At 28.9% G+C, this 21,022-nt stretch overlaps 2 protein-coding genes across 2 annotated transcripts in view; both read right to left on the bottom strand.

Annotated features, from left to right (window-relative positions):
• Nucleotides 1–21,022, bottom strand: part of LOC125838794 (psbP domain-containing protein 5, chloroplastic) — a 222,491-nt gene that overhangs the window by 43,442 nt on the left and 158,027 nt on the right. The gene's annotated exons all lie outside the window — the stretch shown is intronic.
• LOC125838787 (receptor-like protein Cf-9 homolog) lies at nucleotides 32–2,679 on the bottom strand. Its single transcript, XM_049517825.1, has one exon. It carries the CDS (start codon nucleotides 2,632–2,634, stop codon nucleotides 70–72), a length of 2,565 nt encoding a protein of 854 aa, XP_049373782.1. The 5' UTR covers nucleotides 2,635–2,679; the 3' UTR covers nucleotides 32–69.

The following is a 21,022-nucleotide window of genomic DNA, read 5'->3' as shown; positions in this document are numbered from 1 at the left end:
TCATAATCCACCATCACCAAAACAAGCATCATATTGCATCTCCAATGAGGCATTTCACCAACTGGATTCTTAGTGCCGCCTTTGACGGCCTCGCTGCTGCTTCTTTTTTCGCCTTCTCATAACGATTCTGTATTCTAGTTCTTCAGTGATCCTAGAAAGCCAATTGGAATTTCGACTCGAAAGCATGAAATATGCTATGAAGAGTCCAATGATAAGTCCACTCCCATATCCCATAGGAATTGTCTTCCTAAATTCACTTAGAAATGTGGAGTTGCTTTCTTGATTCAACACTTGTGTTGTGTTGTTTCTCTTTGGCATCTTGCGACTTCCACAATCTTCTGAAACAGGGAATCCACGCAATCCATCATTACCATCATATGAATTGTTCTGAAATGTAGCAAATTGACGTCCTATAGGGATGCATCCTACAAGATGATTGTGGGAGAGCCTTAAGAATTCGAGATATGTAAGAGAAGCGAGTTGTTCTGGTATCTCTCCTGAAAGTTGGTTGAATGAAAGGTCCAATGATTCAACTACAGATAAATTTCCAAGTGATGATGGAATATGACCTTGTAATCCATTATGAGACAAATTCATCACCCGAAGTGCAATGAGATCTCCTAGAACACTAGGGATATGTCCTCCAAATTTGTTGCTAGAAAGATCAATGGTAGTGTACAGAAACAAGATTCTCACAACTTCAAGCTCCAATCCCTTTGTTACCACAACTACTGAATCTTGGTAATATCCATCTCTTCCATTACTTGGTGACTTTGTCAATGGATCAATCGTCCTCATGGCTTTCAGATGTTGAAATAGACTCGTAGGTAAGTTTCCTGAGAAGGCATTGTAAGAGAGATCTATTATTCGAAGCTGGGGAAACAAACTTGCAACCCTTGAAGGTTGAATCGACCCATGTAATTTGTTGGATCGCAAGCTTAAAACTTGCAGCTCAGGCAAAGTCCCCAACCACATTGGGAATGTGTCGTTGAGGTGATTGTCTCCTAAATCAAGTACTTGCAACCTTTTGCAATTAACCAAAGATCGGGGGATTTTCCCCTGTAGTTTATTACCATGCAAGTTGAGGCTTCTGAGTGAACTTTCAATGCTAAAAGTCGTTGGAAGAGCCCCTGAAAGATTGTTGTGGTGCATATCCAAAACCTCGAGAATGTAACTCATGTTACCTAAACATTGTGGAATTGCTCCGCTCAAGTTATTTTTTGCCAAAACGAGCATTTTTAGTGACATCAAATTGCAAAGAGACGAAGGAATTTCCCCACTAAGATTATTTTCTGATATGAAGAAGTATCTCGTGGAAATAGCTGGAATAGGTAGTGACCCTTGGAGAAAATTGGACCGCAAATCAATAGTATCTAGAGATTGAAGAGGAATCGAGTCCATGCTTGTCAACATATTGTGAGATAAATTAAGAGTTGACACTGAAAATTCCCAATTAGACCATGCCCAATCAGGAATCCTTCCTTGAATCTTATTATTTGAAAGATCCAACTCCTTGAGATTCTTCGCGGATCTTAGAAACTCAAATTCTTTCACTTCACACGCGGCCAATCCTAACTTCTCAAGAGATTCAGGCAAAGTAGATTTAACTTTATCCTCATTGGTCAATGTGATACGATTATATGAAAGACCAAGATCTAAAAGATACTTGAGGTTCGAAAAGAAGCTAACATCCACACTACCACTAAAATTATTCGATGAAAGATCAAGAGTTGTTAGGTTCACGAGGTTTTGAATTGACGTGGGAAGATGGCCTTGCAGCTGATTGTCTTGTAAGTAAATCCAGACAAGTGAATTGGACTTGAAATCCTCAAGCTGACCAGAAAATTGGTTATTACTCAAGTATACTAAACTTAGTGATGGAAGGGAGAATATCCATGACGGAATTGTTCCATTCAGGGAGTTATCTCCTAGATACAAAGACTCTACGTGGGTGAGATTTGAAAGAGATCCGGGAATAGGCCCTCTAAGGTTGCAATTTTGAAGAGTCAAAGACTGCAACGAAGTTAGATTGCCAAGAGACTCGGGTAAAGTATCAGAAAAATTCACGTCAGTAAGATCTAACTCTATGAGAGATGCGCTACTATTCCATTTGGTCTTTGGAAAATAGCCATTGAGCTGATCATTGTGATGTAAGTCAAGTCTTTCCAAGTTGGGCAAGTGGAAAATACTCTCGGGTATTATCCCGTACAATCCTGTCCAACCCAACCTCAAAGTTGTTAAATGAGAAGAAAAAATTGGAGGAATGGTGGAAGAGATGTTTATGGATCTAAGATTAAGCTCTCTTAATTGGGTCAAATTCCGAAGGAGTGATTTAAAATCATGACTTGCGAGTCTTAGCTTATTGAGATAAAATGTGTAGAGAAGAAGGGAATGTAACTTGGAAAGATGAGAGATTTCAGAAGGAATTTGACCTGAGAAATATGACCGGGAAAGATCAAGATGAGTCATGCTTGAAAACCTGCCAAATTTAGGCGAGATTTGAGAACCGTCAAAGTTATTCATAGAAAGGTTGAGTCTTTGGAGATGAGAGAGTTGGAATAGGCTGCTATTGGAATCAATCACCCCAACAAGCAGGCTGCAACCGAGGTCAAGTTCAATGACATGACCACTCATCTCGTCACACTTCACTCCATCCCATAAACAACAATCTTTGCTTAAGTTCCATGAGCTCGTCTTTGGATAAGACTCCTGGCCAAGCATAAGTCCACACATATCAAATGTATCTATCGTAAACGTCTGCTTGAATTTTAGAAGGGCGGTACTTTGATGTTTGGGACACAAATGAGACCGTAATATGGAAGAAGAGAAAACAAGTTCGTGACGGAGAAAGACAAGTAAGAGCACAACTGAGAGTTGCTTGTAGTCCATGTTTGAATGAAAGAGTTCAAAATTTGGTAGTGAAAAATATGAAGAACCAATGCAAATATATATAATAAGGCAAAAACTATGATTGATAGTGAAATATTTGTTGTTTTTCAAGTCAATGCATAGCAAGTCTTGCCATGGAAATTTCATAAGAAAGTGGAACACTATTTTCTACTCTAATTGTAGTGGATTAAGGGCCCCATTCTCCACTATTGTTGTTATTGGATATACGCGCCGAGTGTTGGGAATTGTTGGGCACGATTGATTGCTCACAACTTGAATTTTATTATTGCAAACTACACAGGAAAGACCAGCTTTGGTCTTACAACTCTTTACACTCAATTGGTCGAATTCGTTGCATTTGGGTTGGATCCATTTCCAATGACTTGCATAAATGAATAAAGATCTATGACTTTACAACAATTATTACGCCCTTAGTCTCATAGAAGTTGGATCGGCTATTTTATTCTAACTGATTACGTTATTTCATTTAAATCATCCCATGCTTATAAGTAAGGGTTTATCGTGAAATTGGCGAAGCTACTTGGAATGTGAGAAATTTATGTTTCATGTCCCAAAAGATAAGAGTATAATCAAACCTGTTGTTTATGGGTTGCATAGGCATCTAAAACAAATAAAGAGATGATGAAATTAAGTCAAGAAATATAATGAATTGTGAGTGGAAATTTCAAATGAAAGTTACTTTATACACAAATTCAAAATTTCAAATGAAAGCTACCTAACACACAAACATTTTACTTTGATTTTCCATTTTGACGTGATTACACATTAAGACAAAGCAAGATAATTACAAAACAAAAACAAATTTCGATTTCTCAATCCAAATTTAACAGCATAGCGTAACGTAATTCTTATTCTGATGTATTAATGTTAATTGATAGTATATATAATGTTAATTAAAACACAAACTACATAACATGTAATTTAACTCAAATACATTAGTTAATAAGATCTCACTCAAGATCTGTTGTTAAGAATAGAGGGATCTCACCTATTCCACCACACCTTTGGTGCTAAGTGCAATTTCGAAAAGAAAGAGGTGATTAGACTAGAACTATTAGGGGTCGTTTGGTTTGAATATGAGTTGTGATGGGATAAGTTATGTTGGGATAAGTTATGTTGGGATTAGTTATGATGGATAAGTTGTCCTGGGATTATTTCTTATTGAGTGTTTGGTTTGTTATATTCAAAATAATATATATTGATAAATTTTAAGAACAAGTTGTTTGTTTACAAAATTACCCTTCACTTTATTTAAACTTTTTAATTTTTTCTTTGTGAGCTTTAGTTATTCATTTTTTAAAATAAAACTTTTATTTTTTTTTAACTTAAATATTTTTGTTCATGTATTCCCATGATAAGTACCATGTGTATTTAAAAATATAACTTTTTTCTTATTTAGCTTAAAAATAGAACTTTCCTCTTAAGTTTATTAAAGAGAAGAAAATTTATGAGATATCAAAATAAAATAAACATAAGAATTAGTCAAATAAATTCATAAATAAAAATTATATTTATATAGTATAATTTTTTAATAGAAAAATATGTATAATTATCATAAAAATAAGGAGTAGTAAATATTATTATACATGGTATTAAAAAAATGTAAATATACATAAATGTAAAAAATGATACATAAAAAGGATTTAAAGGGACATAGTTGTCATTTACCTATTCTATCTCGGGATAAGTTATCCCGGGATTACTATACCACCCATGGGGAGGGATAACTTATCCCGGTACTAATTATTAATCCCGGGATAAGTTATCCCGGACTTGCCAACCAAACAACATAATTTTTTTTTTATCCCATCACTATTATTTCTAATCCCTCACACCAAACGAGCCCTTAGGGTAAAAAATTATCACCATAAACTTCTTAATTTTAGATACAAATGTATAAAATAATTTATGTAGTGAAATAAAACACGTATTTTTACTCTAAAAAAAGGAGAAAAAAGTGTTCAAACAAAGACTTAAATTTTGTCATTCTCAAGTCAATGCACAAAGTCTTGTACATGGAAATGCTAAATTATAACGGGGTCCATCTGTTTTGAGGAGAAAAAAATAATTCCAAACAAAGATCACTCTCATTCTTATGATTTATTACCAACTCTTAGACATCAATTAGTTCATCAAGGCTCAAAATGTTCAAGGTTTTTATATAGTATCGTCGATCTAATATTGTCACAATCGACTTAGAACCTCGATTGGTTTGGCACTCACTTAGTCAGACTAAGCGTACCAAGCAAGCGTAAACTCCTTTCTTGTTTTATATTAAATTTTGACAAAAAAAAAATTATATCAAAAACCATCTATGAATTTATACATGTCAGTCCACTAAAATCTATCATACCACAATATATCAACATGCTAAATGTCATACAAGCCAAAAACAAAATTTACAAGACCGACTTAAGAAGCAAAGCTCTATATTTAAACAAAAATGATATTCTAAAGGCCTTACTAAAATGATGTCATGCATTTTATGAAATCATTAATAGCAATTTATTTAAAACCAATACTATTATATTTCGTGTATGAAAATATTTCTTTGACATATCTAACGATTTCAACGTCAGGTATAAATTCATAGATGGTTTTCGATATAATTTTTCGAAAAGACACCACGTAAAAGTATAATGTTTCTTTGAATTTTTCTTTAGTTACTGTATTAATTTTTAATAATAATAAATTGTCTAAATTTAGGATAAATTTGAAATTTAATCTTTACTAGGTTGTTTTAGTTGTAGAAAAATTCTAGCTTTTTCGAATTTTGAATTACAGATTTTTTGTCTATTATGTGCTCAAATTGGCTATTTAAAATCCTCCTATGCTTAGTAAAATCTACATTTCAATTAATATTTTTTGCTGCCTCGTCTTTTAAAAACCAATGATTTTTCTTTATAGCACAATATATTTTACAGTTTCTTTTTAACAAGATTCAAATCCAAAATACATAGGACTGGAAAATAAATTGAGGATTGTAAATAAAAGTCAAGTAGCAATAAGCATCATTTGGCGTATTTCAGCATATCATTTACACTATTACTCGTTCTTATGCAAGTAATATTTTTTTTATTATCAAACTTAATGTTTTTAATTAATATTTTAATGTAGGAAATCGGTTGCAAACATGTTATGGTTGAAAATCAACTAGGAAAGAGTTGCCATGAATTCTCTTGAATGAGAGGGGTTCTTTAGAGAATACAAACCCATGTGGTGTATGATTTTCGTTAGTTTGTGTTGTAAGGTGTTGATTTAAATTTTGTAATGAGTATAACCTCGGTCTAGTTATCTTTATGAGAATATTCATCGTTTGTGACCTTGCTTCACTTTGATTGTTATTTAAACAAGTAAAATTTCATTACAAACAGTAATTTTGTGGAATAATACAAATTTGCTTCCAAACTATCGAATCCTCAAAGCATCAACGTAACATTTGAACATTATTACTTTTATCCCTAAAACTCATGAAATTAAATGTTTCTTTCAATAAAATATATAGTTTTCGAATCCATTGAACTGTTAAATCAAGTTTCTCATATCTTCAATAGCGACTTTATCATTTTAAATTATTTTTGGAAAATTACAAAAATATACTACTTAAGACTTTTATTAACAAAATATCAATATACTTATATTTAATTACAAACTAAGTTTTTAAATTACATACATAGCAAAACATTTAATTTTTGTATTTATTTTAATTTTGTTTTACAGATTTTTCTCTCTCATACTATTAGTATTTCGTGCCTTTTATATGGAGTATAATTAGGATATTAATATTTACCAAATATTCTCTCTCCTAAACAGTTTCAAATATACACGATTCATTACTTTTATTTTCCCCCCTTTTTTAGGCTTAGTAGACCTTTTGGGGATCATAATTAGTTTATTCCTTTTTTGATAAAATTGTTTTTTTACCAAGAAAGAGGTGTACTTATCAATGTGGAGTTATAGTTTCAAGAAATCTTGAAAATATTTTGGGAAGTCAAAAGGGTTTCTCTTCCATATTCTTCTTCATTTTTCTTAACCTTAATCTTCTTCACATAAACGATTCACAATCCAACTAACCAAAAAATTTATCAATTTTCGATGGAAAAGACTCCACGTAAAAGTATAATGTGTCTTTTTTGTGGTTGATTATACTATGTATTGTACTAATTATGCTGATTGGGTAATATTTGTAGGGATTGTGGTCTGTATACATGTGTTTTTGCTGAATATGTGTGCCGTGGAGATATGAACATATCTATGTCGGGTGTAAATGCTGAAAATCTTCGGTTGAGATTTGGAGCATTACTGTGGGAATATGGAAAGATGAAAATTGATACTGAATCTGTTAGTGAAGATGAAGCTTCTAAGCAATGTGGTCGGTCAAATCGGAGGGTCAAGGAGTAAAAAGTGTTATTTCTTAAGACAGAATTTCATGAATGTTTTATGGTTTTGAATCTCTTTTGTTATTTTGGATTGTACTTTAGTTGCGTTTATGGTTTTGAGTTCGTTGTTGGATATTGTCTTTATTATGTGATTATGCATTTATTTGGTTGCTTTTTTGGTTAAATTTTGTGATAAATTTATAGTGTGAGTTTGGTTTGTACATGTATGAGTTTGGTATAAATTTAGGTATAAATAGGGTTTTACAATTATTGAAAAATTATACTAAATGCTTGTATATGATTGATTGAATTTCTTTCAAAGTTGCAGGTTGGTATACATACTAATGTGTTTACCCCGTTTTGTGTTTTTTCTTTCATATGTAAACTGATTTTATTTTTTTAACAACCTTTTTTTTATGGTTTCAGTGTTAACCAAGATTGTAGTCATAAGCCATTTATTGAAATATCAAAGTATTTTACCAAAATTTTAACCATTTAATGATCTTAAAAAAACAGTCAAAGAAATACCAAAGTATTTTACCCATTTAATAAACTTAAAAAAAAAAAAGGTCAAAGATTACATACCCTTAAATCAATTTTTAAAATTTATGATTTTATCAGGTTACTTCAATAAATGTAGGAACTATTTTTCATATTATTATTTACACCAATTCACATACTTAAAATACACTATAATATGTACAATATTTTTATTTATGAGGTTCTAATTATATACCATAGATCATCAAACTTGTAGTTTTTTACACCACCAATTACACTAAATAATTTATTACTGCAGTCATTTTAATATACGTATGTTCATATGTAAGATAATATACCATCATCATTATGACATTTGGTTGATATATATACCATCATTTATACCAAGTTTTGTACCAGTTGTAACCAAAGTGAACCAATTTTACAGTAATTGAGTGTTAATTATTGTAGCGTCCAAACTAATATACTAACATCTAGGGTGTGTTTGGTATGAAGGAAAACATTTTCCGGAAAATGTTTTCCAATTTTCTCATGTTTGGTTGGGTTAAATGTTTTGGAAAATATTTTCCAAATCAACTCATTTTCCTCAAATTTAAGGAAAATGACTTCTCTTCAAAACTTAAGGAAAACATTTTCCAAAACTCTCTTTCAACTTCCAATTAAAAAAAAAAATGTTGAAAAAATCAATTTATTTGGTCCCTACCCTCAAACCTGACCCCCCAAAAAAATAAAAAATTTAAAGTTTGTTTTTAAATTCAATATTTTTACCCCACCCTCACCCCCTACCACCACCCCTCCCAAAAAAATATTAAAAGTTGTTTTTAAAAGATATTTCTAATTTCATTTTTTTATTTTTTTACACCCCCCACCTCCTACCCTCACCCCCCACCCCCCACCCACCCACCCACCCACCCACCCCCAAAAAAAATTTTAAGTTTGTTTTTAAAAAATATTTTCGACTTCAAAATTTCATTTTTTTCACCCTTACCCTCGACCCCCCCACCCACCCTACCAGCCCCCCTCCCCCACCCCCCAAAAAAAAATTTAAGTTTGTTTTTAAAAAATATTTTCGACTTCAAAATTTCAGTTTTTCCACCCCTACCCTCGACCCCCCCACCTCCCCACCCAGCCCCCACCCCACCCCCCAAAAAAAAAAATTAAGTTTGTTTTTAAAAAATATTTTTGACTTCAAAATTTCATTTTTTCACCCCTACCCTCGAACCCCCACCCATCCAACCCCTACAGCCCCCCCACCCCCCAAAAAAATAATTTAAGTTTGTTTTTTAAAAATATTTTTTAACTTTAAAATTTTAATTTTTCACCCCTACCCTCGACCCTCCACCCACGCCCTACCAGCCCCCCCCCCCCCACCCACTCCCTACCAGCCCCCCCACCACCCAAAAAAAAATTTTAAGTTTGTTTTTAAAAATTATTTTTAACTTCAAAATTTCAATTTTTCACCCCTACCCTCAACTCCCCGCACCCCCTACCAGCCCCCACCCCCAAAAAAAAAAAAAAAGTTTGTTTTTAAAAAATATTTTCAATTTCAACAATATTTTTCTACTCTAGTAAAAATAAAAGAAATTTTCAAAAACATTTTTCATTCATAAATCAAACACTAAAAATCTTTTTCGGAAAATATTTTCTACTCACCAACCAAACATGAGAAAATAAGTCAAAAATCAACTTATTTTTCAAGAAAACATTTTCTAGGAAAACATTTTCCTTCATACCAAACACACCCCTAATACTTTTCAATTTGTTGTTTTAGGTTTGGTGTATACTCCAAACATTTGTTTTACTATATACACCATTATTATGATCCTTTATTTTTATAAAAAAATTGTGCCTATTTACCATAATTTTACCAAGAATTTGGCTTATTTACCATATCAAAACAACAACAGAATATCATCCAATAAGTTCATTTTTTATCAATATTTCTGAATATGTGACAACACGTAATCCAAAAGTGTTCATGATATCTATTATATACAACCATTTATAACAACTATGAATTCAAAAATATGAATAAGATAACTCAGAGAAAGGGAATTTTGTTTTGGTAGGAAACCTCTATTTATGGGAGATAATATATAGCATATTTGAATAAATTAGGGAAGATAAATTATTGAGAAATTTATGGGAATCGGGATAAGCATGGCTGATTTGGAATTTTTATTTTAAATTTAAATTCTACTTTTGAAAAAAATAATATATTGCTATATAATTGAAAAATAATAATATTGCTATGTTGGTGTAAAACAGTTGTTAAGTTGTATAGTTAAATAGCGAGTTGTGAGATAGTGCTTCAATATAAAAGAGAGTTTTTATTGTGGAGTAGAGATGTTGTTTTCGCAAAACACTCTCACTTCAAAATATAAGTTTTCAAAATGGGTTGAGAAATAAAAATACGATAACTAAATAACAAGATAAAAACAGGGTGAAATAACAAATAGTAATACACATTGAACATACCGTAAGCGTCTTAGGTTTGGAAAGTTGGCTTTTTGGTTCTTACTTTCCTTTCTTTCTTCTCTTTTGTGTATTGTTTAAGGGTAATTTATCGAAATTTCAGTAATTTAGGAACTAATTACTTATATACACGTTAGTTTGTAATATGATAAATCTCATCTTATTTGGTGTATTCAAATAGAGAAAATGATCAAAATGGTCCTTCATGTATAAGGGTTGAATTATGTTGATCCTTAACATATATCACTTGATAGAAATAGTCCTTAATGTATGTAAAATGGGTATCATTTTGATCCTAAGCCCTAACTTTAGCTTTTCTCTGTTAAAAAATTGACGTCTCCCTCCCAAACTCATCTCTCTCTTCTCCTGCCCGCCCCTTCTCTGGTTCTTCCGTAGATGTTCTTTCATATTGAGAATTCTAGTCCACCTCATATATTGATGCTTATTCCAACTCATCCATAACTTTTGCAGCCTAAAAGAAACATTTTTTCTCCTTCTTTTAAGTAAAGTAATTTCTAGCTTCTGGGTCAACTGAAACTGAAAATTCATTTGGACTCATTGAAAGGGGCAAAAAAAAAGCTCACCTATTAAATTCATGTTTCATTGAATTAACCAATTAGTTCATCCAATCCAAAAATCATCTAATTCATTTAAAAGAGATTACAAATTAACAGTAACAAATAATGGAGAATTTTTGCTATTTTTTTCACTTGTCAACTCTTCATCTTCCTTCAGAAAAATCCAATATTCATTGTGATTGGAGGGGCTTGTAGAAGACTTAATCTTTATTCATGCTCATTGTGGAAATTGTTGGTTGTTAGACATCTACAAGGAGTCAAATTTCAAATAATTTTCGATAGATATGAACTTTTACAAATAGGTGAAAAAAATAAAATTTCATATATTTTAAGGATCAATGAACACTACACAAAACATAGTTCAAAAATGAAAAGATAAGTTTTTTTAAAAAAAGAATCTATTTAAGGTGGCAGTTAAGAGAGAAGTAGAAAGGGAGGCAACAATCAAGGAGAAGACAGGGATGAGCTTAGACAAATTGACGTTAGTTTTTGACAGAGAAAAGTTAAATTTAGGGTTAGGATCAAAATGATACCCATTTTACATACATTAAGGACTATTTCTTTCAAGTGATATATATTAAGGATCAGCATAATCCAACCCCTATACATGAAGGACCATTTTGATCATTTCCTCTATCCAAATACATCCAGATATCTCGGGAAATATGAGATCAAAATTCGGTGAAATTTGTTCTAGATACACTGTATTCAAGTGGATTTGCACATATCTGGATACATAGACAAATCTCACTTGATCGCCTCCATTTCATCTCGCTCGCCAATCTGATATCTCGCACACGTATCTAGTGTTTCAGATACATGCAAAGCACACAAGATACATATATGTAGTGTATATTTAGTGTGATTTGTATGTATCTGACTTAAAATCTGATATGAAATTATTAAATAGTAAGATGAAATTTCAATCTTTTCAACAATTGTTTTTACCGTCTTAAAGGGGTTAATTGATTTTTCATTCCTACTTCATAATTGACTAACTATATAAGTAAATTTGAAGCTTGTTTTGTTTAGTTCGCTGCACCTTCACATGTTGAAAATTTGTGTGTTTCGAATTTTACAGATTTTTTTTTGTAAAAACATCAAACTCAACTCTGTTTTGTAGTGATTAACAAAGACATAATGTCATATAAAAAGAAAATAAACGAATACCATTTTTGACGATGAACAAAAATTTAGGAAGTACTTTTTTCAGTTTGAGTTCAAATATTATATGTTTAAGTTGTATTTGTAGGGGTTATGTTCCTAATTAAATAATACTATGATTCAATGATTTTTCAGCTGTAAATTTTGAATTTGCATAAGAAATGATTTTAATTACTGTTATTTGTGTTCCAAAATATCATAAATGTTGAAGAAAGACATTAATATTTTATAAGTGAAGTACGTTCCACAATTAAGACAAATAAAATAGTTTTATTTCCTCCAAATTAGCTTAAAGGTTGTAAGCTACTATTTCATTGTCTCACCCTACCCTTTCCTAATTACCATCCCTAAGCCCATGGTCCTGTTTAATTATATTACTTGTAGTTTGAAAGTTTTTTCTTCTTGTGAATCTTTTTTTTGTCTTAATTAATGTACTTTGACTTCGAATATAATGTAGCTTAGTAGTATATACTGTACTTTTAAAAAAATGATCATTAGATTACTGGAATTTTTATTTGAATATCGAGTTTTAAATATTAATGTAAAGTACCATGCTTTTATAGAAATATAATTAAATATGGATCAATCCGTCTTTTATCCAATTCATTTTATCATCCATCCTACTTTACTCATACAAAATATTGATGGGTCAAATTATTACTCATTTTATGTTGACTTGTTTTCAATTCACCCATGTACGACCCAACTCACCTACTTGTAAGTCTGGCAGCGAAATTGGGAGGTGCCGGTAACGTTCCGTCCAGATCCGTTACTGGTTTGGTATCGTTCCGTCCCGATCCGCTACCGATTTGGTACCGTTCCGGCAGGCTCTGGTTCTTAGGGGAACGGGGAGGGGTAACGGGACGGAAACCGAGTATTACCGTTTAGTTTTGGTCCGGTTAGTGTTGGTTCCGATTCCGGTCCGACTGTAAATTTTTTTAAAGTAAAGCAAATATAGCCATTGGGTAACGGGTATTAGACCCCACCCAACGGCTATTTCAGCCTTTAACCTCCTCCCCCCCACCCCCCCCCCCCTAAAAAAACCCTCAGTTTGTAATAGGTTGTCATAATAGTTTAAGCGTGTAACTGACTTTTTGGAACAAGTATAAGGGGGAATCTATGCCTCAACTCTCAAGTCTATTTTTACTCACAAATATTCTTCATCTTCTATTCTCTCAACTCTCAAGTTTCTATTCTCTATTAAATTACAAATTATATTAGTTTGAAAGATTTGGTGGATTACTAGTTTAGTCTTTGGAGCAACCTTCAAATTTCAAGATTCAACTTTTTTTTTTGATGACAAGGGAAACCCGCAACCGTTATCCTTTGGGTGCGCACAGGGTAAAACCCCCGCTCCTATGCAATAGCTCGCAAATCACATAGGAGAGGTAACCTGCACTAGGCAAGCCCGGTGCGACGATCTCGATCCAGAAGGCAAACCCCTTGCTTTCGCTGGCAAGGGGTTTTGAACTTGAGACCTCCAACATGGAAGTCCCAAGCCCAAACCACTGGGCCACCCCGAAGGGTCTTCAAGATTCAACTTTCATCTATCAATTTTTGGCTTTCGGTCATACACGTCTACTTTTAAGTAGACGTTTGGTATATTCGTTCCAACTTTCATCTTTGTAGTCTTTACTTATTTAGTTATTTATTTGTTTGCATTTCATTTCCGTATTTTATATAATTTACTAACTTTTCATATTTTAATATGGATTCCGGTAAAAAAAATATTGGCAAAGGTAAAAGAACTTTTATTGGTGCGGTCACTAATGTATTTATCAAAAATTCCGAGAAAAATAAAAAAATCGGTAGTTCTTCTAAATCTAAAACTAGACAAGAAGCACAACTAAGAATAAATACGAAAGATTTTACGCATGTCGATAAAACTGTTTTTAATATTGATAGTAATATTGAATTTGATCATTATCATGAATTTTTACAAGCAAGGTTTGATAATTTGATGAAGAATTAGAAGAAGTAGAACATGATAATGTTAATGATGATATTAATACTTTTGATGATGATGATGATTGTCACACCACTTCATTTTTTTACAATTGTTAAGGATGTGACGGGTTTTTAAAAGAAATAAAATAAAAGAAAAATATATTTTTTTAGAGTCGCCACTTGAAATTGAGTTTTTTAGGTGTTCCAAGTCACCTGGTAATTCCTAATTTAAAAGGAAATAACTCTTTATTTTTTAGTCTACGAAACTAAGATAGAGTAAGGAATTCTATTGACCGGGGAAGATGTGAGGCACCCCCCGAGTCTCGTGGTTCTAGCACGGTTGCTTTATTAACTCATGTTTGGCTAAAAATAATTTTTTGGATAAAAATGTAAATTCATGTTAGTTACTCTTTTTTTTTAAAAAAAAAAGTGATTGGCCTAGGAGTGTAACCACACATAAGACCTCTTTTTTAGAAAAAATACACACCAAGGATCGTAACTGAACACATGGTGGTATTTAATTTATTTATTTTTTTTAAAAAAGACTGATAGTTAATGACTCAAATTTTATTTAATAATGAAAACAAAAAAAAAAAAATAAAAAAAAAAAAAATATATATATATATATATATATATATATATATATATATATATATATATATACTAGACATCGGAGCCCGTGCTAGCACGGGCCCAATATGTATCATTTTTTGTTTCAATTTATGTGACAAAGACAAAATTAAAGAGTTAATCAAACTTTAATATTAATTTAAAATAGTTTAAATTTTTAATTATTGTTAACTATGGTAAAAAAAATAATTATGTCTTTTAACATTCTAAATTGCTAATTATTGTTGTATGATTTGTAATATCTTTTACGCAATTTTGAAATAATAAAGGTTATTTCTTCTTTCTCAATTTATGTGGTACTAATAAAATTTTGAGATTCAATCAATTTTTTTGTCTTTAAAATATTCTATTGTTAATTACTGTAAATTATTGTACTTTCTAAGTTATTTTCAAATAATATATATTATTTTATTTGTCCAATTTATGTGTCACTGATAAAATTTGAAGAGTTAATCAGATCTTTTACATATTTTTATATCTTTTGAATACTTAAGTAAATAATTATTGTGATTTATAATATTTTATACAATTATTTTAAAAAAATTAAACAACAAACAAAACGAATTCATCATAGGAAAATTACCAAAGCATCCTTGAATACATCAATAATGGGTCCCACTTTTTGTTTAAAAAAATATGCATATTGGGAGGATATTTTTATCCAAAGTGGAAATAGAATAAGTATAAAACATTAAAGTCTTTTAAAATTTTAAATTGTTAATTCTTATTGTATGATTTGTAATATTTTTACGCCATTTTCAAATAATAGAGGTCATTTCTTCTTTCTCAATTTATGTAGTACTAAAAAATTTTTTGAGATTCAATCAATCTTTTTTGTCTTTGAAATATTTCTAGCTGTTAATTACTGTAATTTATAGTACTTTCTAAGAAATTTTCAAATAATATATATTATTTCATTTGTCCCAATTTATGTGTCACCGGTAAAATTTGAAGAGTCAATTAGATCTTTTATATATTTTTATATCTTTTAAATATTTAAGTAATTAATTATCGCGATTCATAATATTTTATAGAATTATTTAGTATAGTAAAATAAATTTAAAAGAAACAAACAAAATGAATTCATCTAGGAAATGACCAAAGCATCCTTCAATACATCAATAATGGGTCTGACTTTTTATTTTTAAGAAATTGCACATTCGAAGGATATTTTTGTCCAAAGTGGAAATATTGTGTAAAAAATGTGTATTTATTGTGAATTTGAATGTTTTGTGGGGTAATAGGACGCACGCAAAGTTAAGGTGTCTTTTTGAAAATCGGGACAACTTCAAGTATCACTTAATGTTTTTTCTCAAAATCTAATTTACTTTCGTAAATAATGTTTTTTCTCAAAATCTAATTTACTTTCGTAAACTATGTGTCATATCAAAATCAGATTAACAAATTCAAAAGGAATGAGTAATAAATAGCTCATACAATGACATATTTATTATTTAACTAAATAATAAATATGTAACTAAAAATCTTGTTAGCTTTTGGTTGAAAGCTAACAAGATAGTTACAATGTAACTAAATACTTTATATATATTTGCATTGTGGCTTATTACATTACTATATAAGAAGAGTGAATAAATTCACTCCTCTTTCGACACGTGGCACCAACAAAAAGGAGAGGGTTGAACATAAGTGTGAATGTGGGGGTATTTTGGGTATTTAAAAATACCCTCACATTCACACTTATCTACTAAAAAAATATTACTATATAATATATATATAAAATTACTATATAATATATATAATGTATAATATAAGTACTAGATAAGTGTGAAAGTGAGGGTATTTTGGGTATTTAAAAATACCCTCACATTCACACTTATCTACTAAAAAAAATATATATAAGTAGTAGATTTAAATATATTTAAAAATAATATAAGTAATACTATACTTAGTATGCTTAAAAATAGTAAAAACTACATAAAAAGTACTACATATCATATTACAATAATTAATAGCTTAAATATTTAAAAGTTATATAAAAAATTTAATTGACTCTCTAAATTCTATTGCTACCACATAAAATGGATTATATGATAAACATATATTGTTTGAAATTGACGAAAAATAAACTATAAATTACAATAATTAACAAAAAAAATTGTCGGCTCCAAAAAATCTATCAATTAAGAACATATATTGTTTCAAATTGACGAAAAAGAAACTATAAATTACAATAATTAACAAAAAAATTCTCTCGACTCCAACAAATCTATCAATTAATGCCACATAAATTGGGACATGGAAAATAACATATATTCTTTAAAAATTAAGTTCAAAATGTACTATAAAATACAATAATTAACAACTTAATATAGTAAAGAGACATATAAAAAATGGTTAATATTTGAAATTTTGCATGTGCCACATAAATTAGAACAAAGAGAGTAATAAATGTTATTTTCAAAATTCTGTAAAAAAAAGGTACTACAAATCACAATAGCTAACAATTTAAAATATTTTTAGAATCATATAAAAATTTCAATAACTTCTCAAATTTCATAATATATGACATAAGAAGAGGGAATAACCAATATATTTATAAAAAGAAATGACATATAAAATGAAATGGACAGAGTATTAGTTTTTGAAAATGGAAAAGGACAAAACACATATAAAATTAAAAGACATATAAAAAAAATTTGGTTTAACTCTCAAACATAAAAAGTAACATATGTTATTAAAAACTTTAATAAAAAGTACTATAATTTACAATAAATAATAACTTAAAATATCTACAAGACAACAAAAAAAAGACTAAATTTTGTACTGCTTGTGTCACATAAATTAAGATTGGGATGATTTTAAAATTTTAATTTTGGTTATACATTATAAAATAGCCGAAAAATTGAATGATATAATTTTTTTAAAAATAACCGAATGAATCGTCCTATCGATAACCCTAATGTTACTTCTACTCTGTTTATTTTTACTTAAATTTAGAAAGATATGTTTCATTTCTACCCTCAATCTTATCGGTACATTTATTTGCTATTTGAAATTGAAATTATAAAGCCAAATGACAAATAAGTTTTTATATTAGCTCACTTATGAGCAAAATATATTATAACAATCTTTACTAATTTTATAACAATACATAAACTATACTCTCTCCGTCCCATATTAGATGGGCACTTCCAACTTTACACGGTGATTAAGAAATCATTAATACATTGGAAGACTTCACCATTTTACCCTTTGTTTATATCAATGCACATTGAAATGAGTTACAAAAAATACACATACAATATAGGAATGGTCATATTAATTGTAGGGTAAAATGGAAAAGAATTAATTAATTCAATCCTAATTTAATAAGTGCTCAAATAATATGATTTTTTTTTTTTTAGTAAGATTCTCATCTAATATGGGACGGAGAGAGTAACAATATAACTTTATTAATGTTGGGCCCGGGCAGCGCCCGGGCTTTCTTTACTAGTATAGATATAAAGGAGGACCATAACCAAGGTGATGTGGCACCTCTCTATGGCCTCCATTTGCATTTAATTTTTTTCTTCTTTTTTTGTTTGTTTTTTTTTAAATTAATTATTATATTATAAAAATAAATTACTTAAATTTATTACAAATAAATATTTTATTAATGGAGGAACATTTATAACAAAAACTCTTCATATTCTTTTTTTTAATTATTGTCTCACTTATAATAAAAGGAGAAACATAATTTATTTATTTTTGACTTTTATTTAATTCAAATTAATTATTGTCTTGTAAAAATATATTACTTAATTTATTACAAATAAATATTTTATTAATGTAGGAACATTTGCAACAAAAAACTCTCCATATTCTTTTCTCTATTTGTTTATCTCACAACTATTCATGAAATGTTTTTACATTTTAAGTATTTTTATCTTTATTTTTTAATTTATTCACAAAGAGTTATTATCCATGACTTGCCCCTCTTTCATTTTTACTTTTAATAATATTCATAACTCTCATAATTTTTATGTCCATAACCTTCAAACTTAAATTTGTAAGTTAATGATGTCTTATGGTATTCCTTTATTTTTCCTATAAATTCATCTTAGTTTCATGAAGATTCACATTCACAATTATCCTTTCTCTTTTCATCATATTGGTTTGGTTTGTAACAAAAAAGAAGTACATGAAGGTAAGAAATATTTCATTGCAAATTTTTATTTTTTATTTCCTCTATTTTTGTCTATATAAATTCATAGTTGGTTTGTGAATGAAACTAACATGTAACAAAAAAAAAGTACATGAAGTTAATAAATATATCGGTCATATTTATTTTCATGAAGATTCACATACAAAGTTATAATTTCTCTTCTTCATCATAGTTGTTTGTGAATTAACTAACATGTAACAAAAAAAAGTATATGAAGGTAAGATATATTTTATTCTCAAGTCTTTCTTTTTATTTTTATGTACTTAGACATGATTTCTTAATATTTTTTATGTTTGTATGTATTATCATTCATCAAACAAGTATGATTTTAAAAAATCTATGAAATTCTTAACAATGTGTTGTCTGTTTGCAATTGCTCTTTCTAATAGTTAGTTTTCTGGATATAATATAGTTTGATTATAATATTTGTTAAATTTCAAGAAATAATTATTATTTAGTATTGTTAGCACTATTGAAAAGATAATATACAAAGATATTACATATAGTTTAAATTTCGTTCTTTCTTTTGACATAATTATTTTTAATTGGTATATGATTTTTTTTTATTCAGTTGGTTGCATAATAATGAAGAGTTTGACATATGGATCAAAACATGATAGCGGATCTATTTGCAAAGGAAGATGGTAGAAGGAAAAAAAAATGAAGCATAATTAGAGATTATTTTTTCACTTTGAATTGTATTAGCAACTTAGTTACTTTACAAGAATTTTTTAAATTTTGATTTGTATAAATAATTTAGCTAAATGTATGATATTGTCAATGCTAATTATTTGATCCTTTATTATTCTACTTTTTCTTTGTTATGAAGCAAAATTAATATAATTATCTCATTTTAACAATAACAAAAAAAATTATGACGATTAGGAGTTTCATTTTTATTATAATTATAAAAAAGTAATTGAAAAATAAAATATTATTTTCATGATGCCATTTTTTGCGTATGTAACAATCTGTTTTCGTCGCCGTTCTTTTTGCTTTGAAATGTATTTATAATTTTTATGTAGTCACCAATTATTATATTTTCTCTGTTCATTTTTTGTATTTTCACCCCTTATTTTTATTTATTTATTTTACAAATAAAATCAATGCATAATTAGTAATACATTTAATGTCTAATAAAGTTATACATTTGAATTATTTATAACTCATGTCTCTTCATCTTACTTGTAACTTTTAATATTAAATATTATTCATAACTTTTGTATGTTTCATTTTTTATAAATCTTATAAAATATTTATTTAATGTTTAAAAATTATAATAAGCAAATATAATAATAAGGACATAATAAAAAAAACAATTTTGTTTTGACGAAATTAGAGTTTGAATAGAAAATTAGTACTCCTACAAAAGATAGAAAAAATTAAAACATACAAAATATTTTCAACGTAATACAATATATTGTTATTTCAACATATTATCTCTTATTCTATTTACTTTACCACGGTGAATATTTTGCTCTACTATATACATATACAAAATAAATTATATTGTATATGTTTAAAAAAAATGAAAAAACCTATGATATCGCAGATGAAGAGAAATATAAATATTATCTATATATTCGATACTAACCTAAATATTTCATACTATTATCTTATAAATATTTCATATAGCCGCACGAAGCGCGGATAGTTTCACTAGTTAATGAATAAATGAACTTGTTGCAACATATAGACATGAAAATGATCTTTTTTTTTGTTTTTTGCAAATTGCTAATTAACATTTTTTTTAAAACAAATATATATATATATATATATATATATATATATATATTTTAAGTATCACTATTTGACAATAACAACAAAAGAAAAAAAAGTATATATTTTTTTCATATTGATACAATTTCAGAAATGACCATTTTAGTGAAATTTTCAGTTTTGCACAAAATGGGCACATTGTTCTCTTTTGAAAGAAAATTACAATTATAGTCATTTTTATTTAATAGTTAAATTACTAACCAAAAGTAGCCGATTTTGCATTTTTGTTTCAATAACTCATTTCATATATTTATTTTAAGAGAGAATTTTTTTTTTCTATTTATTTTTTTTTTTAAAAAAAGGATTTAAAAAATTACCAGATTTATATTTTTTTGCAAAAATGACCAATTTTGTATTTTATTTTTGCAAAAACAACCTCTTTTTTTCTTTTCTTAAAATGACCAGAGATTAAAAATAAAAAAACGAAGACTTTGAGATTGTTATTTTTTTTCTTTAGCAAAACATGAGCTTACTTATCAATCCTACGATAAAGT

Source organism: Solanum verrucosum, unplaced genomic scaffold, assembly GCF_900185275.1.
Source record: "Solanum verrucosum unplaced genomic scaffold, falcon-dt-bn FXZP01000182.1, whole genome shotgun sequence".
Classification (NCBI taxonomy): domain Eukaryota; kingdom Viridiplantae; phylum Streptophyta; class Magnoliopsida; order Solanales; family Solanaceae; genus Solanum; species Solanum verrucosum.
The sequence above is the reverse complement of the archived record's forward strand: the minus strand, read 5'-3'. Positions and strand labels throughout refer to the sequence as shown.

What these genes read in the sequence shown, in the direction of transcription:
- LOC125838787 (XM_049517825.1), bottom strand. Translation starts at nt 2,634, where the DNA reads ATGAGTGGTCATGTCATTGAACTTGACCTCGGTTGCAGCCTGCTTGTT.